The following is a 27024-nucleotide window of genomic DNA, read 5'->3' on the forward strand; positions in this document are numbered from 1 at the left end:
TTTATATCAATCACTTATATTATAATAAGGCTGAAATATGAATTTATTATTGTAAACGATGATAATGGAGGCTGAATTAAAAATTGAAAATTTGAAAAAGTCCTTTAAAAAAATCATAAGTCTACTACCTTGCTTTTTAAGTAACTTTCTCACGTTATTGGTAATAAACACTCCCACATTTATATTACACACATACTAATGAACGAAAACATACATAAGTAATGTAAGTTAATCAAAAGACCTTCAGAGGATTAATAAAACATACAGCTATTATACAAATAAATACACAAAAAACATAATCGTGTTTAGTACACTTGTATCTTTTAAGGATAAAGCATTTTAAAAGTAAATTCCAGTGCAACCTAAATAAGTATATTATAAAAGAATAGTATAAGGCCATTTATATATCGCTCTAATTATCGTATGATTTGTAGAATTTAATAAAATATATTGATTAATTTAAAAAGCTTTGTTAAAATCACCTCTTTGTTTGCATTCGTAAATTGTTTTGAAAAATATAAAAAATCAAGAAAGCTTATGATTTTTAAAACTATTTTTTGATTAAATACTTCGTGGTAGTAAATAATAAAGTAAAATCATAAAGACAAGTCAACATATGTATGTATGTACATATCTATGTATTTATATAATACAGTGTTATTTAATATGTTAAGAGATAAAATAAAATAAAATTTCCAAACTTCGTTTTATTACTTTCCAGGCAATTACAACCAAAATTTTATTTAAAAGCAATTGTTTTTTTAAAAAATTGGACAACCTTTATAAAAAGTGACTTTAACCACTTTAAAAAGTGATAACCCTTTTAATTTTTCATCATTTTTTATAACAACTAGATTGATTTTATCTTAAAATTTAATAAAATAAAATTATTAATTAAATTGAATCAATTAACAAGTACATGCAATGGTTAGAAAGAAAGATAAACCTAGAATAATTCCAGAACAAGACAAAAGAATATGTGCTTCCATTTGTTTTTTTCAATTAACAATGGTTTTGTCATGTGTAGCTATTGTATACCTAAGTGTTGCTGTGTATAGTCCATCATTCAAGTAAATAATTATTTTCTTTATTACTATATGAATTTATTTTTAAATTTTGTTATTATTCAAATATGATTTTTTTTTTCTATGCCAGAGCATTTAAAGCTGGCTATGATTCTGAACCAGTCATATGTCAAACTATAGAATTTAAAGATCCGAAATATTGTAATTGGGCATCATGTGGAGAATGGTGTTTGACCAAAACAAGCGGCTATTGTCCTCAAATTGTTTCAACAGTACGAAGAAACGGTACTGACATTCAATTTAATAATTGTACAAGAATCAATGTAACTCAATGCCCGCAGGTATATATGTTTAACATTGTGATATATAATAATGAATGAGATATAAAATAATGAAAAAGAAATAGATACATACATGTATGTATATAAAAATCTTATGTAGTTATTAAAATTTTGAAAATTTTTTTGAGGTTGATCCAAACAATTTTAAGAAATATAATTGTAATAATGGTACAATTTGCTCCAATTTGCATGGATTATTCAATTGTTCAAATGGTAAAGTATATTACATATACAAATGTATATAATATGTAATAACAATAATTACAAAAACTGTAAATTCCAAAATATGAGCTTATAAACTTTTTGTGGTCTGTATATGTTCCATAGGCCACTGCAAAAATATCTCCGAGTTTATGTTATGTCATCACACTGCAGATGGCCCCAGCATTGATCCAGAGAAGGATAATTCTAAATTGAATGGATATTTTGAATGTTACGGTATTCCATTCCAAACCTAAATTTCAAATTCATATTATACTAATCATTTTTTAAAACAAAATTTTAGGACCAAAATGTACTAAAATCAAAAAAGAGTTTCGTTGTGACCGGTACTGCGGGAAAATAACAACAGCTGATGTCAATGTTATAATAATGCAGGTATTTACATTTACCATATAAACTATATACATGTATGTTTATAAAAATAATCTATACAAAAGAAAAATATACCACATATTTATTTATATTGTTTTATATACACAAGTATTGTGTATATTTCCGTTCCTAAAAATATATAAACATTGTCTACTTTCTTTGATAAAAAGTTTTGCGAAATGCTAAATGATACTCACTTCACTCAATTTATTTTGTTTTCTTATATAGGATAATGATGTTATAACAGCAGATTGCGAAGAAGCCGTTGCTTTTAATGAGGCTAATGGTAACAACCCACCAATACGGATTTCTCCTTTTACATTTTGGAAAGAAACCGATGGAATGATAATGACTAGTTGTATGACAGTAGACAGATACCCCGATAAAATAACGTAAATAATATTTAATAAGCTATTTTCAAATTTATTCCAACATTATCAATCCGCATCTAGTAAATAACACTATTAAAAAAAATAAATTATGTTATGAAGTTTTTAAGTAATAAAAAATAATTATAATATTCGTGCGATACTAAATAACTATGTCATATATTGTGAGAAAAACCCGTAGTGTATTATATTGTTGTGTAGACAAAATATTGTGTTACTTTATAGATGCAAAATAGTGATTAGAAGTGTTTTTAATTTTTAAATAATGTATATACACAGAGCTACAGATTGCCTAAATGGAACATTGTTAGATGAAAATAGCATACCTCATCCTTTCATGAATTTTACTCAATTTTGGAAAATTTATGATAATAGTACTACAGTGGTTGATCCTACTCAAAGGTAAACTACTATATACATAAATAAACTACACATTTTTTTTATACATATTTTTCAGGTATCTACCTAAGCAATCAAATTTAACTATATATAATTCAAGTCGATTACTAATCAACTTAGAAGGTTGTGTCAATACTCTGCGAGGTGAATGTAGAGAGTTTGGGGAAGCCCATAATAAGAATGGCGATAACAATACAGCCCAGTCTAGATATCGATGTTATTATAATCCTGTAAGTAAAAGTTTTTTTTATGTTTACCTATGTACCTAACAATTTTTCTTTTTTTCAAAAATTCTAATACTTTATTTTCTTTAAAGGCTGATTCCGCAAATGTTATAATACGCTACGATTTAGACCAAACTTATAAATTTCTTTTGATAACTTTAATAATACCAAGTGTCTTATTTGTAGTATCTTCTATAGCTTTAATCGTTATAACAAAATCAGTAAAAGTAATCATTTTTTTAAATCCTTAAAATTGTCACAAAAAATTTTATATATTGTTTTAATTTTGAATATTAGGTCGGCGATGATGCGAAAATGCGATGTGTCTGTTGTTCTGACTACGACGATTCTCAAATTGATCATGCATTTGCAACTGCTAGCAAAAAGAACCGTGAAAAAGATGTTTATGAACTTCCTGACGACGTTCATTTATGTGAGGAAGTTAATATAAATCCTATGGTAATAAAGAACTTAAGTCATCATATTTATGATTTTATATTTGATAATTAAATTTTCTCTAAATTCAAGGAATTACAAATTGAACAACCTGATTTACAAAATGAAATGATTGGAAGTACAAAATCACTCATTCCTTTAAGTCCTTGCGAAGAATCGCTCGAAAAAAAGCATTTAGACGAATGTAATGATCGCACCAAAAGTTGTTCTGAGAAATCAAATCTACCTCTAGTTATAATATAAATAAAAATTATTTTTTTAACAATAACAAAGTTTAAATTAAACGTATAAATTTTGTTAAATTTTTATCTATTGATTTAGAAATTAAAAATTCAGAAAAACATCGAAATTTATAAAATCAAAAAATAAATTTATATAACTGTATAATTATAAATTTCACTTTTTTAAACTATAAATTTTTTAAAAAATTTAAATATTTTTAAAATATTCTTATAAAAACCTGAATATGTCATTGACAACAGATAAATTATTATAAATAAATACACAAAGCCACCCTAAACAGTATGGTACATAATTCTTACAAATTATTTGTTTGTAATTAGATATTTATTTATTTTATTTACTTTTTCTTTTTCATTCATTTTAATAATAATTAACTTTCTTATACCGAGAGTAATAACTTTTTTGTATTTGAAATTTACTTTATAACTAAAGTACATATATTATATTTATAATTAAAGTCATTTTTTATATTCATATCTTACATTACGAAATTACTAATATGAGCTATTAAATTTGAAATTATATATATATATATATATACTTTTATTTAAACAGTTTCTAAATATAGATGCAATACCAGCAATTTATTAATATTTTTTGTTGTGGCTACATACATAAATATTATTCAATAAATATACACATTCGGTTTTAATATCCGAAATAAATTTATTTAATGTACTTTTTTGCATTTTTCCATTAAAAAACTTTATTTCATACACACACTTATAATAACATGTGTAATTATGTTACTATAATTATGTAACTATTTAAAATATCTGCCTTAATTAAAAAAAAAATTAGATGAAAGTCCTTAATATTTTAGTAAGTACTTACTATACATTATTGTAACATTTATATTGTATAAAATACTATTATTAACACTTAAAGCTTTTGAAAAATTACTATATCTTACATAACATGTATATTATATAAACGAAACAATGATATTTTTATATTTTATGCTTACGAATAATGTTTTTGATGAAAATTTTTTATATATACATATGTATATATCTAGGTAAAAATATTTTATGGAAATTTTTAACAAATTTTTTTATAATGCATTTTGTATATTTAGAAAAAAATAAAATTCAACTAAAATGTAAATCTCACATAAACATTTGTAAAAGTATAAATAATGCATGAAGGCATAGTGAAGTAAAAATTAAACCTTTTTCTAATTAACTTGAAAAAATAAGTTGAAACACATATATGTATATATGTATATATATATGTATATAATCATATATAATATATTTATGTATGTAATTTATAAGCAAAATATTTTTGTATTGATAAAATAACGAACTTATAACAAAATTTAGTTTTTTTTTTTAAATTCAAATTGCAAAAATATTAAGCTGCAATATGCACACATATTATGTAATTAAATACATATTACATAAACTCATTTTTGCATTTTGCGCAACAAAAAGACATGCATACACACATACATAAGTATTTATATAGATTTGAATTGCATATTGCTTACAAATTTCAATTCAAAAAAAGTTAATTGAATTCACGTAATTAGCCTTATGATACTTATGCATAAATTTATACTTATATTACAATATCAATATTGAAAATTTTCGTAATATAACGAATGAAACAAAAAAAATTACAACTTGAAGTAATTTTAGAATTTTTAATATAAGTTTGACCACCTAAGGCCACCAAATTATAAAATTTTTAATGTATCACTTAAACTTAATTGCATATAAAAGAAAATAGGTCTTTCTGGTATAAATAAGTTTTTAAAAAATTTATAAAACTTTCAAAAACTTTATAAAGTTTTAGTATGTAAAGTGTCTGGTAGAAAATGATGACGTTTTTTTGCAAAGTAAAATTTAGTTTTAAAGTTTTTAAAACCATAAAGCTGTCAAAACATATGTTCTTCCTTATGTGCACATAAACTGTTCATGTTTGATAAATAATTTAAAATTTGACGGGTATTAGCTATTTTATAAAGTTTTTTCAATTTTTCCGTCTTGTTTATTTTTTTTTAAATCAGAATTTCTTTTTCTTTGCCAGAAATGACGTTACAGTTTTTTTCTTTTTGAAGTTTTTTCAAGTTTTATACCAGACAGACCCATAATATCAATAATTAATTGTCTTAAATTCTGCTTAAAAAGGCCCACTGTAATTTTGCTGAATTTCTAAAAATTAAAGCACCAACTAAAAAAAGAGTTGATTTTAATTTCAGGCACTTTTTAAGTGGCTTTTAGATTAGAACATTATCAAGCACTTAAAAAAATGCAATATTATGCATGTTCGTGTAAAAAACGCAATTCAAATGTAATATTTGTGTTTACTATTTAAATTCTTTTTGTATTGAAATGCATACATATTTATTAAGTATAACGTGTACGGAATTTTTAAAAACTTTTATAAGGATTGTAACTGATAAAATTCAAAATATAATATTGCTAATATCAAACTTAAATGATTTTCTTGTGTAAAAGAAAAATATATATTATAAGATCGGCTTTTACATCATATTTTTTTGTTGGATTATTGATTTTAGTATCTATGCATACGTATTGTACCTACTTTTTTTGTTAAAATATGGTATTTTATATGCATAATTCAAAAAACTATAAGATAATACCAATGGGATTGCTTCTTAATTTCATTCAAACAATAAGATACTAAATATTTCTATTCAATTTGTTTGTGATGTCACGTAAGTTGGTAATGCTACTATCTTAAAAACATTTTTTATCGTCCCTACTAGTGCCCATTTTTATTGTTTAAAATCATTTTGTTGAAAATATCAATCAGTATATTGCCCATTTCCTAAATCCTCAACGAAACTTTTGTTTTTTCTTTTTCAAAAGCTTTTTTATATAAAATTTTATTATAAAAATATAACAAGACCGTAAGATTAAGTTATACATTGTGTATAATGCTCTTAGTATTGGGAATTTAATATTGCCATTTTCTTATTAGATTGTGTTTTTAGTTATAAAATACTATGTGTACATATTTGTTTTGCCAAAGGATTCACTTCCAATTTTATATAAGTACGTATATCCTGTAACCTTTTCAGACTTCATACAACACATCATGATGCAACCCATGTAAAATTTCAAATAAGAAGCTCGAAACTTGAATTAAATTTCAAAGTAGAACTTAAATAAATTTTTGATTTCCTAAAATTAAGCATATTATCAATTATAGCCCTTTTAGCTTTTCTTTGACCCTTTTTTTCGAAATTTTGAACTCTGGTTTCTATAATGTACATCATATTTGAGATGACATCACGTGATAGGTTTTTATACCACAAAGTAACGCGACTAAGATGCAGTTTACTGCACGACAAAATCTAAGATTAGATATACGATGAATTCTGATGACTGTTTAAAGAAAGAGCTAAAATAAAACTTTTTAGCAGAGCTCAGACTTGGCGTCAAAAATTAATAATTTTTCTACCAAAATTATAACCATAATAAAAATCAACTTATGGCTGTTCAAAACTCTCGAAAAATTAGTTTTCAATAATTTACTTTCAAAAAATCTGACAGAAATCGATAGAAATAGATTAATTTCTATTATTGCAGTCGGACAAAGTCTGGTGTCGAAATAGTGTTCACACTTACAGCCTCATCAGACTTTATTTTGTATATTTGTTTTTTTTTAAACTTTTTATATAATTGAAGTCTTTCTTGTCCCTTTTGTGTCAGTTCATCATTCAATAAATAATTTTTAATTGATAGAATTGATATTTTTGATTTGACAGTTCTCTGGAACTTTGTTAGGATTTAACCCAGCATTTACACGTACAAGTTACTTGCAAGAAAGTTGCAATACATACAAAAATTTTACTAACACATTGAAATATTTCTACTTGCTTGTTTACTTGCAGTTCAACTTGCAAGAAAATTTTGCTGCCAGTAATTTGAGCAAGTAATTTGACATATTGAGAAATTCACAAAAAAAAATTTGTTGTTTTGATTTTTTTTTTTTTTAATTTAAAATTTTTGAATTTTGTTTTGAAAAAATTAAACTTAGCAAACTTATGGTTTCTAAAATTTATAAACAATTATATATATTGCTAGTTGTTTTCTTCTCAAAGACATTTTCAAAAATTAACTTGCTAAACGCCTACGTCATAATAGCAAGTAATTTGACATTTCGAAAAACTAATTGACAATTAATATTATACAAACTTGCATGCAAGTAACTTGTATGTGTAAATGCTGGGTAAGTTAAATTACCATATTTTTCATTTTGAGTATTTTTTTTTGATTCTTTAATAATGTTTTTCGCACTCAGAAAATTGCAATTAGAAATTTGTAAAAACAATAATTACTGCACCTTTTATACAATTAAGACCAATAGGACTTCTATATTAGTATGAAACTCTCAGGTTTATTTTTCAGTTAAATATGTTTTGTAGGAGAAGCGTTAGGAAATTTTATGTGGGAATTAACATTCTGGTAATTTTCCCGAGTTTGTTCCCTAATTACAACTGTTGCATACAGAGTCAACTCAGATATAGTGAAATAGTGAATTAGGCTCAAATTTGTTGCATTGAAATGTTCCATTTTATTTTTTTTAATTAAACAAACATGTCAAATGCAATTTCTCATCAAATAAATAACGTTCAACTTGACCAAAAGTGAAATCCGCAAATCAAAAACAGCTGATAACTTTTTTTTATCGAAATGCCAGCCGGCTATTAGAGTCATAGAGTTATTACTCAAATTTAGCTGAGAAATATTAACTCTTTTTTTTTAATAATATTGTCTGGCAACTGTACGTAGTCAACGTCACTTAGTAGTTTTCTATCCAATTTAATAAATTTACCGATTAGTTTTGACGAAAATATATTTTATTACTTAGGGTTATTTTATTCATTTTCTTTAAAATATAAAATTATTAATATTTTGCAACGATCACTTAACTAATTTGTTGGCATTATGGAATATTTGGTTTAATAAAGTAAAAAATTTAAGATTCCATTGAATTCTTTTTATAGGTGAAGTGGGAGGAAAATTGGTAAGTTCGAGTCATTGAATTTTTATTGTTTGCAAAGTAAAGCAAAAGAAGTAATAAAACACATAATATGAAAGAAAATTTTCTAATCGATTGATTTTTAGTTGTTCTAGATCAACATACAAAGTGAAAATTATTAGGTGTAAAGGAATCTAATTATCATAATAATAATATTGCATTTGTTATTAGATAATTTAATTGTTTCCCTTCATCTATGAATCTCAATCTCAACTTCGAAGGATTAAAGGACTCAATAAATAAACAAAAATAAAATGCCTTTTAACGCCCGTCTTGCCTTGCGTGAAGAAGACGTGGTGCGACTGGCCCTAGAATTTCTCGATAATCGTGAGTTACATATCACACAATTATCACTAGAACGAGAAACTGGAGTGATTAATGGGCAGTACTCTGATGATGTTTTATTTCTCCGTCAATTGATTTTGGATGGACAATGGGATGATGTAATAGAATTCATACAACCATTGGAGACTCTGCCGGAATTCAACATAAAAAAATTTTGCTATACAATTCTGCGTCATAAATATGTTGAATTGTTATGCATTAAATCAGAAGCTGGAGGATCTATTACAGCTCCTGGGCAAGGTGTTAATTCAATGGAGGGTGCTGTAGAAGAAGTAGTACAAGTACTTGAACAATTAGAAAAATTAGCCCCCTCTAAAGAAGATTATTCCAATTTATGCTTACTTTTAACATTTCCAAGACTAGCAGATCATTTACAATTCCGCGACTGGAATCCAAGCAAGGCTCGTGTGCAATGTTTTCGAGAAGTTTATCCTTTAGTGGAAAAATATTTGCCTCATGATTCAAAATTGGATTGTAATCCATCGGCAAAAAATGATCGGTTAATACAACTTTTAATTAAAGGAGTACTTTATGAATCTTGTGTTAGTTACTGTCAAGGTATATATATTGATTTTTTAAAAGTATTTCATTTTCATAAATCTTGCTATTCATAAATTCAAAAGAAAAGCATATTGATTTGAATAATAATTTTAGGTAAAGCCACAGGTGCAACTGGAAATTTTAATGATGATATGTGCTTTTCCAAACTTCTTGATGGATCGGTTGGCTTTAGTGATTCTGATTTGTCATTATTGAGTTGGCTTCAATCGATTCCTTCAGAGACGTTTTCAGTGCCTTTTGAACAAAAAACATTAAACGTAGATGTAGAGCGTTTGGAAAGACCAACATTAGAAACATCTTGGACCGAACATATGATGATAACACCTATCAAACCAAAAACGTTTCCACATTCTGTGATGCCTTTTACTAGACCTAGGAGTGCCGCTGATGTCATGACACGTTCTTTAATACCGAATCTCGAAGGGTTACCCTTTGGTTTGAATGCTGCAAAAATAAACGAAACAATAGAAAAAAATTCCATGTCCCGCTCAAGTTTTGCAAGCTTCCACTTAACAGGAATCAAACCCACTAACAGGAATGTAATGGTATCAAGTGTAGATCGTTTATTTACAAATGATTCAAGTGGTGTTGTTGCTGGAAACAATACTCATGGTGAATTTGAAAGCTTGCCTTCTATTCAAGAAATACCAGCGCAAAAATTAAAAGACTTAAAAATAAATGAGAGAAATCATGTAGACTCTCAGCAGAATGAGTTTTCACAAGATAAAACAACGTCTTCTTCAGGTAGGAATAGTCCAGCAACTGCCACTTCAACGGCAAAAAGTTCTCGAAGGGATTCTTTAACCGACAAGCATTTTCTTTCTGAAGTAGAATTACCCTACACTGATCCTGTAGTGGATTCAACGGCACACATACAAGCACATACAGTGGTTCCAACCCTTCAAATGCATGCTAATAGTTCACACTTGGTTCAATCAAATACGTCACAAAAAAGTGGAGTAAATGAAGCAAAAACTGAACATCAAATTTCAAACATGCAACCAAATATATATGATAAAGCACAACCAAATGCAATTCAAAAGTTAAATTCAACACAACTCCCACTTTCTGGTTCGCAAGGTTAGATCATTGACTAAAAACACATAACCCATAATTAAAACCGTAGATTTATAAAAATACTATCTGTATTTATAAAAGTTTATTTTTCATAATTTATGAACTTTTGTTTTGTACAGCAATCAGCACTTATTCTTTCTTGATTATCATTTTATTAAATATTAAGTAGAAATCGGTTACAAACAACAAAAAGAGATATATAATTTTCGACAAATATGAGCTTCCTCTATATTAAATTCGCAAAATTTTCAATTTTTAAAATTTTGGTTATTGCACTGTGTTAATGCGTTGTTCAACGATCACACGAAAAAGTTAAACCAATTTTTTCAAGTGATATAACCTTGCCAATTATACCTGTAACTAACATTATTTGTTTACAAAAATTTATAAAATTATTGGTTATTTAAACTGCAATATTAGTTATTATTAAAACTTGTTAGTTGTTAGCAAAATTTTTAAATATTGATGATTTTAGTTAAAATTGTTAAACTTGTTGGAAACCATTTCATTGAAAGAATAATATTTTAATACAAAATGTTTTGCGTTAAAGGGATTGACTTATATTTATAAGATTTTTTTTCGATTTAAATTAATCATTACCATTTATAACTGATAAGTTGGCCTAATTTACAGAATGCTGAAGCCTGCACCTAAATTATTAATTTTTTTCTATTTTAAAATCTGTTCATGCATAGTAGAAAAATTAATTTAATATATCACGAATTCACCATCGAAAATCTTTTCTATTTTCTTAGCCACTCAAAGTCTGTAAGATTTTGTTTTTTTTTTTTTTTAATTTTTTTTTGTAACAGAATACAAAGTGGCAACTGAATCAAACATGCCATCAATACAGAGAATTTATGAATAGAACTGAAGAAAATAAGGAATTTATTGTCCTCTTTAAAAGATGAAACACGTACTATATTTCCATTTATTAACTTATATCTTCAAATATGTATTAACAAACTTTGTAAAATTTATGTGCTGTATGTTTATTTGAAATAAAAACACTCTACTTTTTTTTTAGGTAAAACTGACATGAATTTTGCTACAAGAATGAAGGGCGAATTATTTGAAAAATATCAACAACAAAAAATGAGCAAAGAAATCGATGTGAATGATTTGAATTCAAAAGATGTGGTAAACAATCAAAACGAATACGCAGACAAAAACCGTGAAAATATTACTCAAATGCCTCATGCAAATAAAAATATCGACAATGATAATAATCGTCCTCAATTTGTTGCTGTAACTACTCTTGAAGATGTTCAAGCAGTACGGTGTGCTGAATTTCATCCAAGTGGGACAATTTATTCTGTTGGGTCAAATTCAAAAACTTTCAGAATTTGTGAATATCCTTCTTTAACAGATGTACACGAACATCACGTCACTTATCAACCTACAGTGTTATTTAAACGCACTAAACACCATAAAGGATCTATATATTGCATGGGTTGGTCACCTGATGGTGAACTAGTAGCCACAGGTTCTAACGACAAAACAATAAAATTAATGCGATATAACGAAATTAAAAAGCAATTAGAAGGCCAAGAAATAGAATTAACAATGCACGATGGCACTATTAGAGATTTATGTTTTTTAGAAGACTCAATAAACAAAACAAGTTTACTTATTAGTGGTGGCGCAGGTGATTGCAAAATATATGTTACAGATTGCGCAACAGCAACACCTTTCCAAGCATTAAGTGGTCATGGCGGACATATATTGTCTTTGTTTAATTGGGGTGGTGCTATGTTTGTTTCTGGTTCTCAGGACAAAACAATTCGATTTTGGGACTTACGTACCCGAGGTTGCGTTAACACGATAACGCCAGCTACAGCTCCCACAACGAGACAAGGTTCACCAGTTGGATCCGTTTGTGTAGATCCTTCCGGAAGATTATTAGTTTCAGGACATGAAGATAGCTCTTGTGTCTTATATGATATAAGAGGAAATAGACCAATTCAATGTTTCAAACCACATTCGGCAGATATTAGGTCAATACGATTTTCACCTTCAGCTTATTATCTTTTGACAGCAGCATATGATAATAAACTTGCATTAACTGATTTACAAGGTGACTTAACTTTGCCGCTTCCATCGGTTGTTGTAGCGCACCACACTGACAAAGTTATTTCCGGTCGCTGGCATCCGACAGATTTCTCTTTTATTTCAACTTCAGCTGACAAGACTGCCACCATGTGGGCTTTGCCACCACTATAAAGTACACTTTATTTTACTGTAGGATAAATTAAAAAATGTTAATCAAGAATAAATGGAATTGAGTTTAACTTAATTTTCATTTGATTTTTTATTATTACTAGTTATTCAAACAAATATAAAAATACAATAATTGATATAATTAGTCTACCACAAAAGTTATATGGACATTAAATTATTCAATTAAATTACGAATATATTAATTACTTAATAAATTAAAAATATGTAAGCACAATTGTTTTGTTTCACTGCTAAAACTGCAATATATTTTTAGATACATCTAACCTCTAACATAATGATTACAAGTTATAAGTGGTTCTTACTGTTCTTTCGGAGTTAAAAGTGATATCTTTCTAAAAACTAGACTCTTGTTATCCTAGTTTTGATTATTTACAAGTTAATAAATAGTTAAACTTAATAAATACTTATGTTTTCTTGAAAAAATTTTGAAAAATTTTTTTAAAAATAAATTGGGAAGCTATTTACATTTTGAAAAATATGTATTATATAGATTTATGTTTCGAATACGTGTACAATTTTTTTTTATCAAATTCAATCAAACAAATTTTTTAATATACCTTTAAATCCCTTTCACTCTACTCAATAAAATCACATGTAAAAATATAATTAATGATTTTTTTGTTACCTCAAAATTTTTCTAAAGTTTTCCAGTTCAAATATACTATTAGACAGCCTGAAAATTTTTCAGATTTTATTCAGAAATCAATTTGTAAAAAAACACATGTATAGATATACGTATATTTCTTACCTTCCAAAAGCATTAAACAGGGAAACAATCTCTGTCCTAGTTAAATGTGGTGTCACATTATCTTTAGAGTATTTTTCTGAACTATGTGGTCCAATAATAGTATTAAATTTATCTGAGTAAAGAATTTTCAAAGCTGTACCAAGGCCTTGAGTCTAATAAGAATTTTAGATAAATATTTTGATTAACATGAGAGTTTACAGCATAATGTATACATTACCTGTAGTTTCCCCCATAATTTGCATTTGTCACAACCTACGCAATCCATTATTCTTGAAATATTACGAAATTTTTCTTTAAATTCACTTTTTAACTTCATTGACTCTATTCCACTTGAAAATAATTTATTTTCATTAAAATGTGATGGGAACTTCCTAAAAAATTATAATTTTTTGCAAACTTTGGTCATACAAACATATAATCGAACATACTCCACTAAGCTAAGAATGTCACTGACTGCTAATTTGACTTCATGATCTTCTTCAGCATTCCCAGTAAAGTATTCTTCGGTTTTCAGATAAGGTGATGCTTTAGCTAAAGCTCGAAGCTCAACTAGATACAAAAAATACAGGTTTTTAAGATAGTAAGCTCCTTGTTTGTTCGTTGTTTCAGGGCTAAAACGCTTTTGAAATTCGTTAATGTTAGGGCCCCAAACACCATTCGGATTTAAAAAGTCATTATTTTGTGATAATAAATATTTTGAACATAGATGAATATTAATACTTGTATGTAAACCTGAAATCAAGCGATAAAAAGCCCTTTGTTCTAGACAAGAAAATTTCATTTCATTCGGCACGTATGTAAGTTTTTTATTTATTTGAGTATTACTGTCGAAGCAATTCTCAAGATATATACTACTCCAAATTTTGTGGGCAGATTTTCCCTTATAACCAGTATATCTTTCAGGATTAAGAAGCAAATCTACGTATTCAGCTTCGTGTTGTTGATCATCACTTATACAAAAATCATCTTCGGCTTCATCATGATCTGCCCATTTCCGGAATTCTTCATGAGCTGCTTCACTTATACTTGTGTTCAAGTATCCCAATTTTTCATCAAAATCTTTCCGACAGTCTGATTCTTCACTATTTCCAGGTGCTGTGTACTGCAACATAACGCTTTTTCTTCTTAAGTCATATAAAAATTAAATCAAAGTATTACCTTAAATGCTGGGTTTTCGATACTAGCTGCACCTTTAATACCAGGAGGAATATCAGCTTCTGAGCAAGATTTAACTCGACAAAATCGCATAACACACTTACTGTCATCATGCCAGAAAGGGCATTCGTTTTTAAGATTAACTTTATAAAATCTAAAAAAATCTTTTAAGAGAAGACTTTTCAAACGTGGGAATATCTTAACATTATTAAAATAGTCTACAGTGTCAACAGTACAACTGCAATCGTTAATTGAACCTTTTAACTAAAATAGAAACTTAAAAATTTACTGTAATGGATATTTTTAAATTTTACCTCACAAAAACACTTTTTGTCGTCATCATATTGTTGTGAATGAAAGTATCCACATGAGTAATATATGTAAAAAACAAGGAATATTATTGCGAAATAAATAAGTTTTGCCGGCACAGACATTATTTATTTCTTAGTTATCCCAGTGAAGGTTTAAGACAGAGTTTCTATTATACACAATAATCTTTTAATGCTAAAATACTTCTTCTTTGAAAACGTTTAAAATAATATAAAAATAATCACATATGGTGAAGTACACGTACTCATGCTTTCCTATGTAAAAATTTAATCACATTATTTTTTAAGAGCAAATACAAATGCACAAAAAAGCTATTCCGAATTATTTTCTAATTGAGAAACTGATAAAAGTGAAAAGACAAATGTTTTCTGATTTTCTAGTTTTATTTTCAAATATTAATTTTACTTTGACAACAGAATACTGGGCTCTGTGAGCAATTTTTTGACATCAAATCTCATATTTTTGAGTTCCGAAGACGGCTGACATATTTTTGTTATGTCAAGGTTCCGAAAATAAAAGTAGGTATGTATGCATACTAAGTTCATTCAACAGTTTATTTTGTTTTGAAAAGCAATTTGTTTTTTGCCAACGTGAAAAGAAAAATATTTATTTTAGAATTATTGTATTACATTGAAGTTTTTTTACTTAGTTTGAAGACGTACGCTTTTAAAATTGATTTTAAATTTTGCTTATTAAAAACTTTTCAACGAAAAGCCGAAATGTATGCGAAAATATTTTCTCCAATTTCGTTCTTTAAAACAAAATTTCGAGTCAATTAAGAGTCGAATCGTTTATATGGCATATCGAATACTAGATATAAAATTTCAACCTGCGCATATACTGTAATCTATGCGGTATATTAATATATTTACTTGAAATTGATTTGAGTTTGACATAAGCCGACAAGAATTACATGTATATTAATTTGTTATTTTCAATCTTTCAATCCGCTATATGCTGAAGATATACAAGTCAAGTTAATAATTTTATCGGATCGACTTGACTTGAAAATTACAGGTCAAGTAGCGAAACTCCAAATCCACTTGAATTTGATTTCAAGCTGTATATAAACACAGTATGCAATCATTTTCAAAATAAGTAGCAAGTACTGTTGCTATTATGATGAAATCATTTGCTGGTTTCCGGATGAAATCTATTTTACAGAAAATTCTCATTATCTTTGTTTTCAGTGGTGCTTTCTTAGTGCGGAGCTTTTAGTGCTTATATATTTTTGGAATACATTATTTTTGTCAAAAGGCTTAGAAAGAGACCAAGCTACGAACTGATAAGTAAAATTTTATCTTTCTATCATGATCCAAGTAAACGTAAAAACTATAAAACTATAAAAACAACTTTAATCAAAAAAAATTAATTACCGAATGCGGAAATAACCTGTTTCGTCTGACTATACGTTTATCTCACAACTGATTTCATTACTGATTTTATGCAAACGCAAAATCTATATCCATACTTACCTTTATGACAAAAAAATTTTTTTGGATATATTATAAAGTTAATCTCAAAAATTTTTGGATTCAATAAGCTAAATACAACCAGTGCAAGTAAATGTAAACATAACTAAACAAAATGAAAAAATTATTACTGTAATCATGTTTGAACCGTATTACGTGTACGTATATTTTCCTCAATAATTTTGAAAGTTAAATCATTTTCATTGAATGTTAACTTTAACTCCCTTTACGACGTAGAATAAGTTTTGGATCAGTTATCTTATTAAAAAATAGCGTCCTTTCGCAGAATAAAATTAAATTTTAAATCAGTAAGTTATCTTAACAAAAATAAAAAGCTTTGTCACATAAACCCCTTTTTTCCTCAAAAATTGTTATTAAAATTTTTGACAAGTTGTATTAGTTTTGACATGTACCTTGTCAGCGTCGAAAAGCAACTCAGAAATTTTTTAATCTAATTATTTTAAAACTAGTCTCTAGGTTTATTATTTTTTAATAAATATTGTGACATCCGTTTTTATTTTATTTGTTTGAATGTGTAAAAAACTATATATGAGATTTGTTTTTGTAATATTTTTATATGGAAAAAAATTCTATTGGATTTCTTCAATTTAACTGTCATGCAAATAATCATCAGAAGGTTCTAACTCTGTTAGTGTTCACTTGTTTATTTATTCCTTTTTAGTTCTGGGTTGGATTATTTTCATTTTGTTAACAAAATATATTTCTTTAATTTCATTCATTAATGGTTACATGTACATACATAAACACAAAATTACAAACCTGTATTAATTTTCTTTTAAAGTATTTTTTGCTCATAAACTTTTTTCTTCATTCGAGCTTTTAATTACATATATAGTATATAGGTATATTTATAATTCACATTCAATTTACATCTACAGACATCGGTATAAGTATATTACATAGAATCAACTTTCAAAGTATGTACTGCTAAAACTGCATTAGTTCTTTCATAGTATGAATTGTATCTTCAGTATGTTTTCTTAATTGAAATCAATAAGTTCATCTTTTTAAAGAAAAAGTATTAGTTAAGATTATGTTGTCATTTATTAACGAAATAGTAGAAATTCCATAGTCATTCATGTTATAAAAAAATCAATGTACCGTTAGAATTATAATTTAATTTTTGTGTATACGTGTAATATGATTTAGCGCGGGTGATTGATTGTAAGAAATACTTTAAAAATAATTATACTAGCAACGTTACCTTATAATGATTTAAAACATATTTAAGTGAATATTAATTTACACTCCATAGTATAAGAGTAATTATAAAAATATGTTTAATGCATAATTATTAGTTTGACATACTTTTTTGTACTTACGAGTAGTTTTATTGTTTTATTTTTTTTAAATAAAGAAAGTGGGTTCATACGTATATGTTTGTAAGATTAAAGAAAACTATTTAAAAAAATATTTTTATTTTTAAAAAATGCCAGTAAGAAATAATTGATATAATATTTTTATCAAAAGGAAAGAACAAGGTAATATTTATTGAATAATTATTATGTACTTATACCAGTTAAAAATAAGAAATAACAGTGGTATATTTTATGTACCTGTTGCATGTCGGATGTGTATAAGCCTACACATGAGTACATATATATTTATCTATGATAAATTAATGTTATGCATTCATGTTTATGTACGCATCAAAGTTGTAACTACAGTAATGTGTAATGTGTAATTTGTATTTTTATGAGCAAAAAAAATAAAGTCACGTAAAACTAAATAAAAAATAAGATATTTGTGAAAAAAAATCAAAACCAATTCTTTTAGAGAGTTTGATATTTCTATAAGATTCTAATAAGTCTCTAATTAAATGTAAACTATTTTTGATCATAAACACCTATGTGTTGATATGTATATCTACGATGCATGTGTAAGATTAGATTTATCTGATCATGTGTGTTTTGAAAAAACATGTAGAAATTGGGATTAAAAAATTTTTCGAATCTCAATATTCGTTCTGATAGTTTCAGAAAAGTTTTGAAATTGTTTTATTAAAATATTGAAAATGAAATCAAGGATATACGTAAACTTTAAATTTTAATAAAAATCTTTTAATTTTAGTTCTCTAAAAATATAGCCTGCATAAAATAAACTTATGTTTGCCATTAATATTGTTTTGTGTAAGCGGAAGTTTCCTTTAAAAGGTTTCCTATTAAGGGAAACTCTATTATTTACAAGGCGTTTTCCTGAAAAAGAAATTAACACGCAAATTTTTCTTTTTAAATAGACGTTTACATATATTTATTCACATGGCAAACTTAATGCTAAGATATGATGACGGGCAGTTTTTTTTAATTTGGATTCAAAAATACACTATTAATTTAAAATGATTGTGAATTTTATTGCATTTTATTTTAAATTCGTTTTTGTCCAGTCTTACGAGGGTGAATTTTTATGTTGCGTTAACATTTTTGCCATTTACAATTGTCGCTTTTAAGAGATTTTGGTATGTGTCCATTGCACGGCTGACAGAAATACAGACCTGAACCCTAAGGGAGAGTGACAGTTCACAGCTGACGAATTTACACGTATTCTTAGGGATCTATATAGGGCTCTTTTTAACATCATAAATCTCAAACAAGATCTACTTTTTTCAAATTTTTAATTAGAAAAAGTTAAAATTCAATCTTTTTCTACTTTACTAGAGCTTACATTTTTAAAGCTTTTTGTTATTAAAACATTAAAAAAATCATTTAAAAAAAACCTTGCAGGTTCCGTACAAATTTTTAAAATTTCAGTAGATGCTGCACTACAGGAAAAAAAAAAGTGAAATTTTTTTTTCGAAGTATTTAGTTGATTTTGGGGTATTTTTTCAAATTTGAGAAAATGTACATTTGATAATAACGAGTTTACTTGTTTTGTATAATTCCCACAATGCATACTTCTGATATAATCACATCTACATATATATTTTTTATGTGTATTCTATATTACTTAGTCTTATATGCTCCAAATTTTTTTTATTCACTGTATTGTCATTTTTTACTCTCAATTCTCTCATATATTTTGTCTGACTTGGCGGTACAAAAAATGCGGAAAAAAATCGAAAATATGTATATTTAATCGAAATTATAGTTAAAATTTTGAGTTGAAATTTTTGATACGAGTATGTACATACATATGTTGTTCAGAAAACTCCATATTTCATGCTAGTATAAAAATTTTTAAGGCTAAAGTCAGCTTTTTGTACAGAAAACTCAAAGCAGGGGAAAAAAAGCAGTGTCCAGGCCTTGATTTTTTGTAATGTCAAGGTTCATTGTTACAAGTACTTAAGTGCTGTAGTGTATTTTTCCAGACCACAAGATCATGTAGAATTTTGTCTAAAAAATGATGTAGCTCTACAAATTTCAAAAAGGCTTGTTTTTATGTCAGCTCGAATTTTTTCACCTTTTTAAAAATCTATTTTTTAAATATAAAATTGTCTGTGGTGACTTTGTTTCAATAGTTTATTATAATTCAAATAAAGTAAATTAAAGTATAAAGTATATGTACATACATACGTATGTTAGCTATTATTTTTAACAAAAGAAAAATATAAATGAGCCCTTCTGGCGCTCCAGTTTCATATGAGCTGCATTTCTTAATTGCATGACAAACATTACGCTTCAAAATGAATAAATTTTTTTAAAATATTGATTGTAGTTGTTCAGTTGAAATTACAACACAATACAAGCAATAACATTTTTGCCTTTAAAAGTTTTTAGAAGAAAAAAATGGAAAATTGAGAATTTTTCACATTCGAGAGTTAAGATTATATTTATGTCTTATATGCTCCAAATTTTTTTTATTCACTGTATTGTCATTTTTTACTCTCAATTCTCTCATATATTTTGTCTGACTTGGCGGTACAAAAAATGCGGAAAAAAATCGAAAATATGTATATTTAATCGAAATTATAGTTAAAATTTTGAGTTGAAATTTTTGATACGAGTATGTACATACATATGTTGTTCAGAAAACTCCATATTTCATGCTAGTATAAAAATTTTTAAGGCTAAAGTCAGCTTTTTGTACAGAAAACTCAAAGCAGGGGAAAAAAAGCAGTGTCCAGGCCTTGATTTTTTGTAATGTCAAGGTTCATTGTTACAAGTACTTAAGTGCTGTAGTGTATTTTTCCAGACCACAAGATCATGTAGAATTTTGTCTAAAAAATGATGTAGCTCTACAAATTTCAAAAAGGCTTGTTTTTATGTCAGCTCGAATTTTTTCACCTTTTTAAAAATCTATTTTTTAAATATAAAATTGTCTGTGGTGACTTTGTTTCAATAGTTTATTATAATTCAAATAAAGTAAATTAAAGTATAAAGTATATGTACATACATACGTATGTTAGCTATTATTTTTAACAAAAGAAAAATATAAATGAGCCCTTCTGGCGCTCCAGTTTCATATGAGCTGCATTTCTTAATTGCATGACAAACATTACGCTTCAAAATGAATAAATTTTTTTAAAATATTGATTGTAGTTGTTCAGTTGAAATTACAACACAATACAAGCAATAACATTTTTGCCTTTAAAAGTTTTTAGAAGAAAAAAATGGAAAATTGAGAATTTTTCACATTCGAGAGTTAAGATTATATTTATGTACATATGTATGTGTGTACTTATGTATGTATGGAAGTATTATTGGAAACAAACAAATAAAGTTGATATAGGCATTTTATATTGAATTTGAATTGCGGTGTAAAAAATAATTGCTAATAGTGTGGCTGAAAAAATCGAAGTACTCTTTTTTACATTTTTGTTATATTTGTCTGTCTGTCTTTGAACAACTCAAAAACAAGTTCAGCTAAACAGCGATTTTTTTTTTAATTTATATACCTTTGATAAACGAACTCTCTTTGTCGTCTCTTTTTGTTTTGGTCACCATTTGACAATCCTAGGTAAGTTTAAATAAGAAAAACTATTTGGTGGAAGTATTCGGGGGCATAATGTTTTTTGCGATTTAATTTAAGATTATACGACATGTGGTTTTATAAGATTATATGATAGAGATTTTCATAACAACAATACTGCAAAACCATAATGTAGTACATGCGCAATATGTTTTTGACAGTTGTATAAAAACTTTTGCTATTTTGAATTTGCAGTATTGTGTTCATAAACAAAAATTGTCGTTAACAAAAAAAAAATTTATATATTTTGGGCCAAATATTGGAAAATTCTATTTTACAACAAAAAAAGAAAACCGGAACAAAAAGAAATGTCGTTATTTTCAAATACAATAATTAACAATTAAAAATGTAAAACCAAACTGCAAAAACTAGTAAAAAAAGAGTACAGCTGATTTAACTGCGCTAGCCATGATACTACAGATATTTTTGTGATAGATTAGCAATGTTTATGAACGAAATTGATTAGCAACATTTGTTTATGAACACAAATATAGCGCAGCTCTCGCTATATATCGCGATATACTGCATAAACGCAGTATTATAATGAAATGTTACTTAATAATAAAAATAAAATAACTTGGAATTAAAATTCGAAATTGTTCAATTTAAGGCATCAACATCATATGAAATTTAAAACCATGAAGGGATTTTTTTACTCAACTGCAATATTGTATTTATTGCTGCCGATAAGTGGTGCGGGAGAAGATGATTCTTTGGCAGGAAGTTTTCTTTCAGGTAAGCACGAATTGTATAAAGTATTATTTACAATCATGGTGAATATGTTAACTGAACAAAGAAATTGGCAAAATGTTGCATACTTTTTTATACGAAGATTTATGATACTGAGTCAAGAATGTAATTCACACTATTTGTAAAATCAACTTTGAAATCCAATTTTTAAAAAACTTAATAAACTCTAAATGTTATTTTAAAATATTCTGCTTTTATGTAACTGCTGTAATGATTCTAATGAGGACCGTAGATTTTAAAGTATTTTCTTATTGTGGGGAAAAAATTGAAATCGAAATTTAAAACATCCTTAACCTTACCATGCAACCGTAAATCTTATAACTTTATGGAAAATTTTACGGCAAAATTTGTATTATGGGTATTATACATGTATGTATGCAATATGGGTATCTATACATGCATATTATTATTAACAATACCCTTAGAAAAATTCGTACATCATTATGTATATATAAAAAATTGAACTGCAAATATACCTCTTGATTTTACAACTATTTATTTATATTTTAAAGTTTAAGTTTTTAAGATACAAACTGTATTGACATACGTTATTATGTTTGTACTTATTTTATAGCTAGAATATTAAGCTATAAAAAATGCTATTTAATTTTTTGTTTACTTAGTTTCCCTTTAATAATAATTTCAGTTGAGAAGAGCCTCCTTCAAAATATTTATTGAAATAAAAAATTATTTTAAACCTCATATTCGGGATATCTCATACACGCATATGTACATAATATAAACAAGTATCTATTAAATATGTATACAAAAACAGGTATTAAAAATTTCCATTACTTCTTAGTAAAGGCTAAATATTTCACGTCGCAGGTTTCAGTTTAAACACTATCTACAATACTAAGACGTATGTATGAAAAAATATTTTATTTATTTACACAGCAATTTTATTATTTTATCACTTATGATCTGCTTTGCCAATGCCTTCATTATAGACTCACGCACTTATAAATTTATCATAATGTTGTATAATTTTCCCTTCACTTTACTTTAAAAACACATTATGTTATGTATGTATGTGTAGGTGTCTTGTATTCGAAATGTATAAGCATAATATGATAGTAATATTTGAACACGGTATAGATGCACCTATTTTTTTAAAGAACTCTATTTTTTTAAGTATGTAAATACATAAGTAAAAAATTGTAGGTTTGTTAGATACTATAACGAGTACTGCTGATGCGAAAGACTGTCCCGGAATGTGTGTCCATACACTTGCAACTCTAATTTGTTATGAAGTTTTGGATGATGTACCATGCCCATCTGGTATGAAGTGCTGTATTGAGAGTTCCAACTCGAAGAATAATAGCTCTCCGCATGTCATCACAACACTTGCGGTGTCTTCTAAAGTGAAACCTACAAAACGATTAACTACTATAACAACAAAAAAAAATACTCCTAAGACTACCAAAAGTAAAAGTTCCTCTCTAGACTCTACTGAGGAAGAATCCTGTATAGGTGTTTGCGTAGCTGATAGAATTGCAGAATATTGTGAAGCATACTTAACAACATTAAATCTCTGTAAATTTGGTACAAAATGTTGTGTTTCATTAGATGAATATTCATTCGGAAAGTATCCAAAGGATTTATATGTCCCAGCTAGTATGTAAGCGTTATCTTGAATAAACTATTTTATTAAGCGTATAATTTTTAGATCATATGAATAATAAAACATTAACCACTACTTTGAAACCATATGCAAAAACCACAGAAATAACAAAGTTTAAACATTCAAATGCTAAGCCCACAAAAAACGTACAGAAAAAAATCATTACTACAACTGTCGAGTCATCATTGGTAGATGACGATGATGATCTCCCAGATGAAGATGATAATATGAAAACTGCTTTAAAAGAATGTGAAGGTGAATGCATTACCGGTATTTTTGCATTATTTTGTGATGATATTGATTCCAATGCATTTTGTGCTGGGGAAGGAAGTTGTTGCATCACTGGAAACATCGAACCGACTAATAATAAAGTGGATGAAAAGATTGTTACAACTCTTAAACCACAAGCAATCAAACCACAATATCCAGTTGCACCTCCTGTAGCCCCTGTATCGAACAATGGTGACAATTTAATTACCCAAATATTAAATTTAGCAGAACATACATTTTCTCAAACTAGTCCTCAAACAACGCCACCCCCATTACCGAAATGTCCTGGATTTTGTTTGTTGAATATTATGTCAGCTTTTTGCGAAAGACCTTCTGTTCTTATGCCACATACTTCAAGTTGTAAGAAAGGATCTGTTTGCTGTGATAATACCAGAGCAAACTTAGCCACAAAATATAGACCAGCAGTTCCACCTACTAAAAGTTATGTACAACCTGAAACAATAAAAACTACAACACCAGTTCCAGATCCGCGAGAAGACTGCCCTGGATCCTGCATAGTGCCACTTTTAAGTTTTACATGCTTTCGTAAGTTTTTTAATAATGTATTTAATCAATTTTTTGTGCAACTTGTACACTTTTTAGATAACGCAGAAATGACAGATTTGTTTAAATGCAAAAAATCGGGTCAAACGTGTTGTGCTCCTAAAACCAAAATTCAAGAAAAGCAAGGTCTTTTAGTTAGAAATGATTCGTTTCAATATCCTATGCCACCTCCGTATCAGGCAATGTCACCACCTGTAAGACCTTCAATTAATACAGGACAATATTTGCCAACATCTCAACAATATGCTCCAAGTAATCAACAATATACTCCAAACACTATGAATTATGTTACTAACGCTCAACAATATGTATCGAGTATGCAATATGCAGCCAATCCGCCTCAATTTGTGCAGAACTCAATACACATACCACCACCCATGACAATGGTTCATGCCCAAGGTATTCATATTCTTTAAATATTTAGAATATATATTGTTTAAAGAAAATTTTTAGTTACAAATCTTCCAACAACAACAACCCAAATTCCAACAACGACCACTGCTAGACCTCAAGTTTATTCAAAATATGTTTGTGGAGTGAAAGGAACAAGTAGGACAAGTCGCTCTTTAATATTAAATCATAATTCTACTGCTTCCGAAATATCTAAAAAACTAAAACAAATTTACATAAAACATGCAAAATCATATCCTATATATGATACATTTAACAAGTCAACCGAAAGACTCATTTTAGGAACGGAAATCGTCCCAATTCAAATTGATACTGACAAATTGGGAGATTTAGTTAAGGGAAGGTTTACAAGAAATATTGCTTTTACAGGAGAAAATGATAATCCACGGGAAGTAAATTTAAATAAAATGTTAAATCATCAAAGAAAAAGTCGAGTTGTTGGTGGAGAAGATGGAGAAAATGGTGAGTGGTGCTGGCAAGTAGCATTAATTAATTCATTGAACCAGTATTTATGTGGTGCTGCTTTAATCGGTACACAATGGGTTTTGACTGCTGCACATTGCGTGACAAAGTAAGTTTTATTAAAATAGAACTCTCATTCAAATTTGCATTATTTTTTTTTTTAAGTATTGTTCGTTCAGGTGATGCTATTTATGTCCGAGTTGGAGATTACGATTTAACTCGAAAATACGGTAGCCCTGCAGCTCAAACTTTAAGAGTAGCAACAACTTATATTCACCACAATCACAACAGTCAAACTTTGGATAACGATATTGCTCTTCTAAAACTCCATGGGCAAGCTGAGCTGAAAGATGGAGTTTGCTTAGTAAAAAATTTACTTTAATATTCTTCTTATTAAATTTTTTAAATAATATTCTCAAATTTTAAGGTGTGTCTCCCAGCGAGAGGAGTAAGTCATGCTGCTGGAAAACGATGTACCGTAACCGGGTACGGTTATATGGGGGAAGGTAATTCACTTCTGATTTTATAATGAAATTGAATGCGTTTATTTGAATAATTTACAGCTGGACCAATTCCTTTAAGAGTACGTGAAGCCGAATTACCTATAGTCAGTGATGCAGAATGCATTAGGAAGGTAAATGCTGTAACGGAGAAGATATTTATTTTACCAGCTTCAAGTTTCTGTGCTGGTGGTGAAGAAGGAAATGATGCATGCCAGGTATTTTCGATTAAAATTAAGTAGTGATAAGTTGATAAATTGATAACAATAATTAATTATGAATTATAGGGGGATGGCGGTGGTCCTCTCGTATGTCAAGATGATGGTTTCTACGAATTAGTAGGGTTAGTTTCCTGGGGATTTGGTTGCGGTAGAATGGACGTTCCTGGTGTTTATGTAAAAGTTTCATCATTTATAGGTTGGATCAATCAAATTATTAGTGTTAACAATTTGTAATAGTTAGTAAGCGCATACATATTATTAATTATTTATTTTACAAACTAGACAAAAATTTTCACAATGTATAGAATCGAATGATTTGAAGTAATATAGGTGAATCAGTTTTAATAATAGTATTTAACATAATAATACTAATTCTTTATGTAAAACATAAGATAAATAGGTTTTTAAGTAGCATAGTCTATTTATTTTAATTATATCGAAAATATATTGTACGAAATTCGTATGTGTATGTAGAATCTGGAAAAATTATAAGATATATAAACAAATTAATATTCCCATATATATTATTACATTTTATTTAACGATAATTCAAGTTTTAAATTTAAAATCTTTAATGAAATAAAATGAAATTATTAAAACGTACTTATATATATATAATAATAGCTAAATTCAGAGCAAAAAAGAAATTTGTGGTAACATTTTATGAAACTTTTATT

The 27024-nt window shown here is 27.5% G+C and overlaps 4 protein-coding genes across 7 annotated transcripts; 3 read left to right on the forward strand and 1 right to left on the reverse strand.

Annotated features, from left to right (window-relative positions):
* The first annotated feature begins 398 nt into the window (after nucleotides 1-398).
* Nucleotides 399-4469, forward strand: LOC129606830 (uncharacterized). Of its 2 annotated transcripts, none has more exons than XM_055517407.1 (12): nucleotides 399-626; nucleotides 722-1070; nucleotides 1156-1366; nucleotides 1495-1579; nucleotides 1694-1804; nucleotides 1872-1963; nucleotides 2189-2352; nucleotides 2629-2751; nucleotides 2807-2978; nucleotides 3065-3199; nucleotides 3270-3431; nucleotides 3501-4469. In XM_055517407.1, the coding sequence occupies exons 2-12, from the start codon at nucleotides 925-927 to the stop codon at nucleotides 3669-3671; spliced, it is 1572 nt and encodes a 523-aa protein (XP_055373382.1). In that variant the 5' UTR covers nucleotides 399-626; nucleotides 722-924; the 3' UTR covers nucleotides 3672-4469. The 2 variants fall into 2 exon arrangements, with proteins under 2 accessions (XP_055373382.1, XP_055373381.1); XM_055517406.1 differs by having other exon boundaries at nucleotides 399-622.
* Nucleotides 4470-8449: 3980 nt separating this feature from the next.
* Nucleotides 8450-13128, forward strand: LOC129606808 (WD repeat-containing protein 47). 2 transcript variants are annotated; one of them, XM_055517373.1, is made up of 4 exons: nucleotides 8450-8675; nucleotides 8777-9593; nucleotides 9690-10676; nucleotides 11701-13128. In XM_055517373.1, exons 2-4 carry the CDS (start codon nucleotides 8945-8947, stop codon nucleotides 12894-12896), a joined length of 2832 nt encoding a protein of 943 aa, XP_055373348.1. In that variant the 5' UTR covers nucleotides 8450-8675; nucleotides 8777-8944; the 3' UTR covers nucleotides 12897-13128. The 2 variants fall into 2 exon arrangements, with proteins under 2 accessions (XP_055373348.1, XP_055373349.1); XM_055517374.1 differs by lacking the exons at nucleotides 8450-8675; nucleotides 8777-9593; nucleotides 9690-10676 and adding an exon at nucleotides 11514-11643.
* LOC129606809 (ero1-like protein) lies at nucleotides 12966-15583 on the reverse strand. Its single transcript, XM_055517375.1, has 6 exons — nucleotides 15132-15583; nucleotides 14821-15081; nucleotides 14091-14764; nucleotides 13880-14033; nucleotides 13663-13814; nucleotides 12966-13587 (listed from the first exon to the last, which is right to left on the reverse strand). The coding sequence occupies exons 1-6, from the start codon at nucleotides 15249-15251 to the stop codon at nucleotides 13536-13538; spliced, it is 1413 nt and encodes a 470-aa protein (XP_055373350.1). The 5' UTR covers nucleotides 15252-15583; the 3' UTR covers nucleotides 12966-13535.
* Nucleotides 15584-17696: 2113 nt separating this feature from the next.
* LOC129606730 (protein masquerade) lies at nucleotides 17697-27016 on the forward strand. Of its 2 annotated transcripts, none has more exons than XM_055517236.1 (10): nucleotides 17697-18121; nucleotides 22156-22280; nucleotides 23460-23912; nucleotides 23965-24735; nucleotides 24793-25152; nucleotides 25207-25735; nucleotides 25792-25990; nucleotides 26054-26132; nucleotides 26190-26344; nucleotides 26414-27016. In XM_055517236.1, the coding sequence occupies exons 2-10, from the start codon at nucleotides 22169-22171 to the stop codon at nucleotides 26579-26581; spliced, it is 2826 nt and encodes a 941-aa protein (XP_055373211.1). In that variant the 5' UTR covers nucleotides 17697-18121; nucleotides 22156-22168; the 3' UTR covers nucleotides 26582-27016. The 2 variants fall into 2 exon arrangements, with proteins under 2 accessions (XP_055373211.1, XP_055373212.1); XM_055517237.1 differs by lacking the exon at nucleotides 17697-18121 and adding an exon at nucleotides 21310-21533.
* The last annotated feature ends 8 nt before the right edge of the window (nucleotides 27017-27024 follow it).

This window comes from Condylostylus longicornis, unplaced genomic scaffold (assembly GCF_029603195.1).
Source record: "Condylostylus longicornis isolate FDR11 unplaced genomic scaffold, ASM2960319v2 ptg000022l, whole genome shotgun sequence".
Taxonomy (NCBI): Eukaryota; Metazoa; Arthropoda; class Insecta; order Diptera; family Dolichopodidae; genus Condylostylus; species Condylostylus longicornis.

Coding starts and splice junctions, on each gene's coding strand:
- LOC129606830 (XM_055517407.1), top strand. CDS start 925: ATGGTTAGAAAGAAAGATAAACCTAGAATAATTCCAGAACAAGACAAA. Junction 1,071..1,155: donor GTGTATAGTCCATCATTCAA/GTAAATAATTAT, acceptor TTTCTATGCCAG/AGCATTTAAAGCTGGCTATG. Junction 2,979..3,064: donor ATCGATGTTATTATAATCCT/GTAAGTAAAAGT, acceptor TTTTCTTTAAAG/GCTGATTCCGCAAATGTTAT.
- LOC129606730 (XM_055517236.1), top strand. CDS start 22,169: ATGAAATTTAAAACCATGAAGGGATTTTTTTACTCAACTGCAATATTG. Junction 25,153..25,206: donor GACAATGGTTCATGCCCAAG/GTATTCATATTC, acceptor GAAAATTTTTAG/TTACAAATCTTCCAACAACA. Junction 25,736..25,791: donor GCTGCACATTGCGTGACAAA/GTAAGTTTTATT, acceptor TTTTTTTTTAAG/TATTGTTCGTTCAGGTGATG.
- LOC129606808 (XM_055517373.1), top strand. CDS start 8,945: ATGCCTTTTAACGCCCGTCTTGCCTTGCGTGAAGAAGACGTGGTGCGA. Junction 9,594..9,689: donor TTGTGTTAGTTACTGTCAAG/GTATATATATTG, acceptor TAATAATTTTAG/GTAAAGCCACAGGTGCAACT. Junction 10,677..11,700: donor CCCACTTTCTGGTTCGCAAG/GTTAGATCATTG, acceptor CTTTTTTTTTAG/GTAAAACTGACATGAATTTT.
- LOC129606809 (XM_055517375.1), bottom strand. CDS start 15,251: ATGTCTGTGCCGGCAAAACTTATTTATTTCGCAATAATATTCCTTGTT. Junction 15,082..15,131: donor ACAAAAAGTGTTTTTGTGAG/GTAAAATTTAAA, acceptor TTTCTATTTTAG/TTAAAAGGTTCAATTAACGA. Junction 14,034..14,090: donor GACATTCTTAGCTTAGTGGA/GTATGTTCGATT, acceptor ATAATTTTTTAG/GAAGTTCCCATCACATTTTA.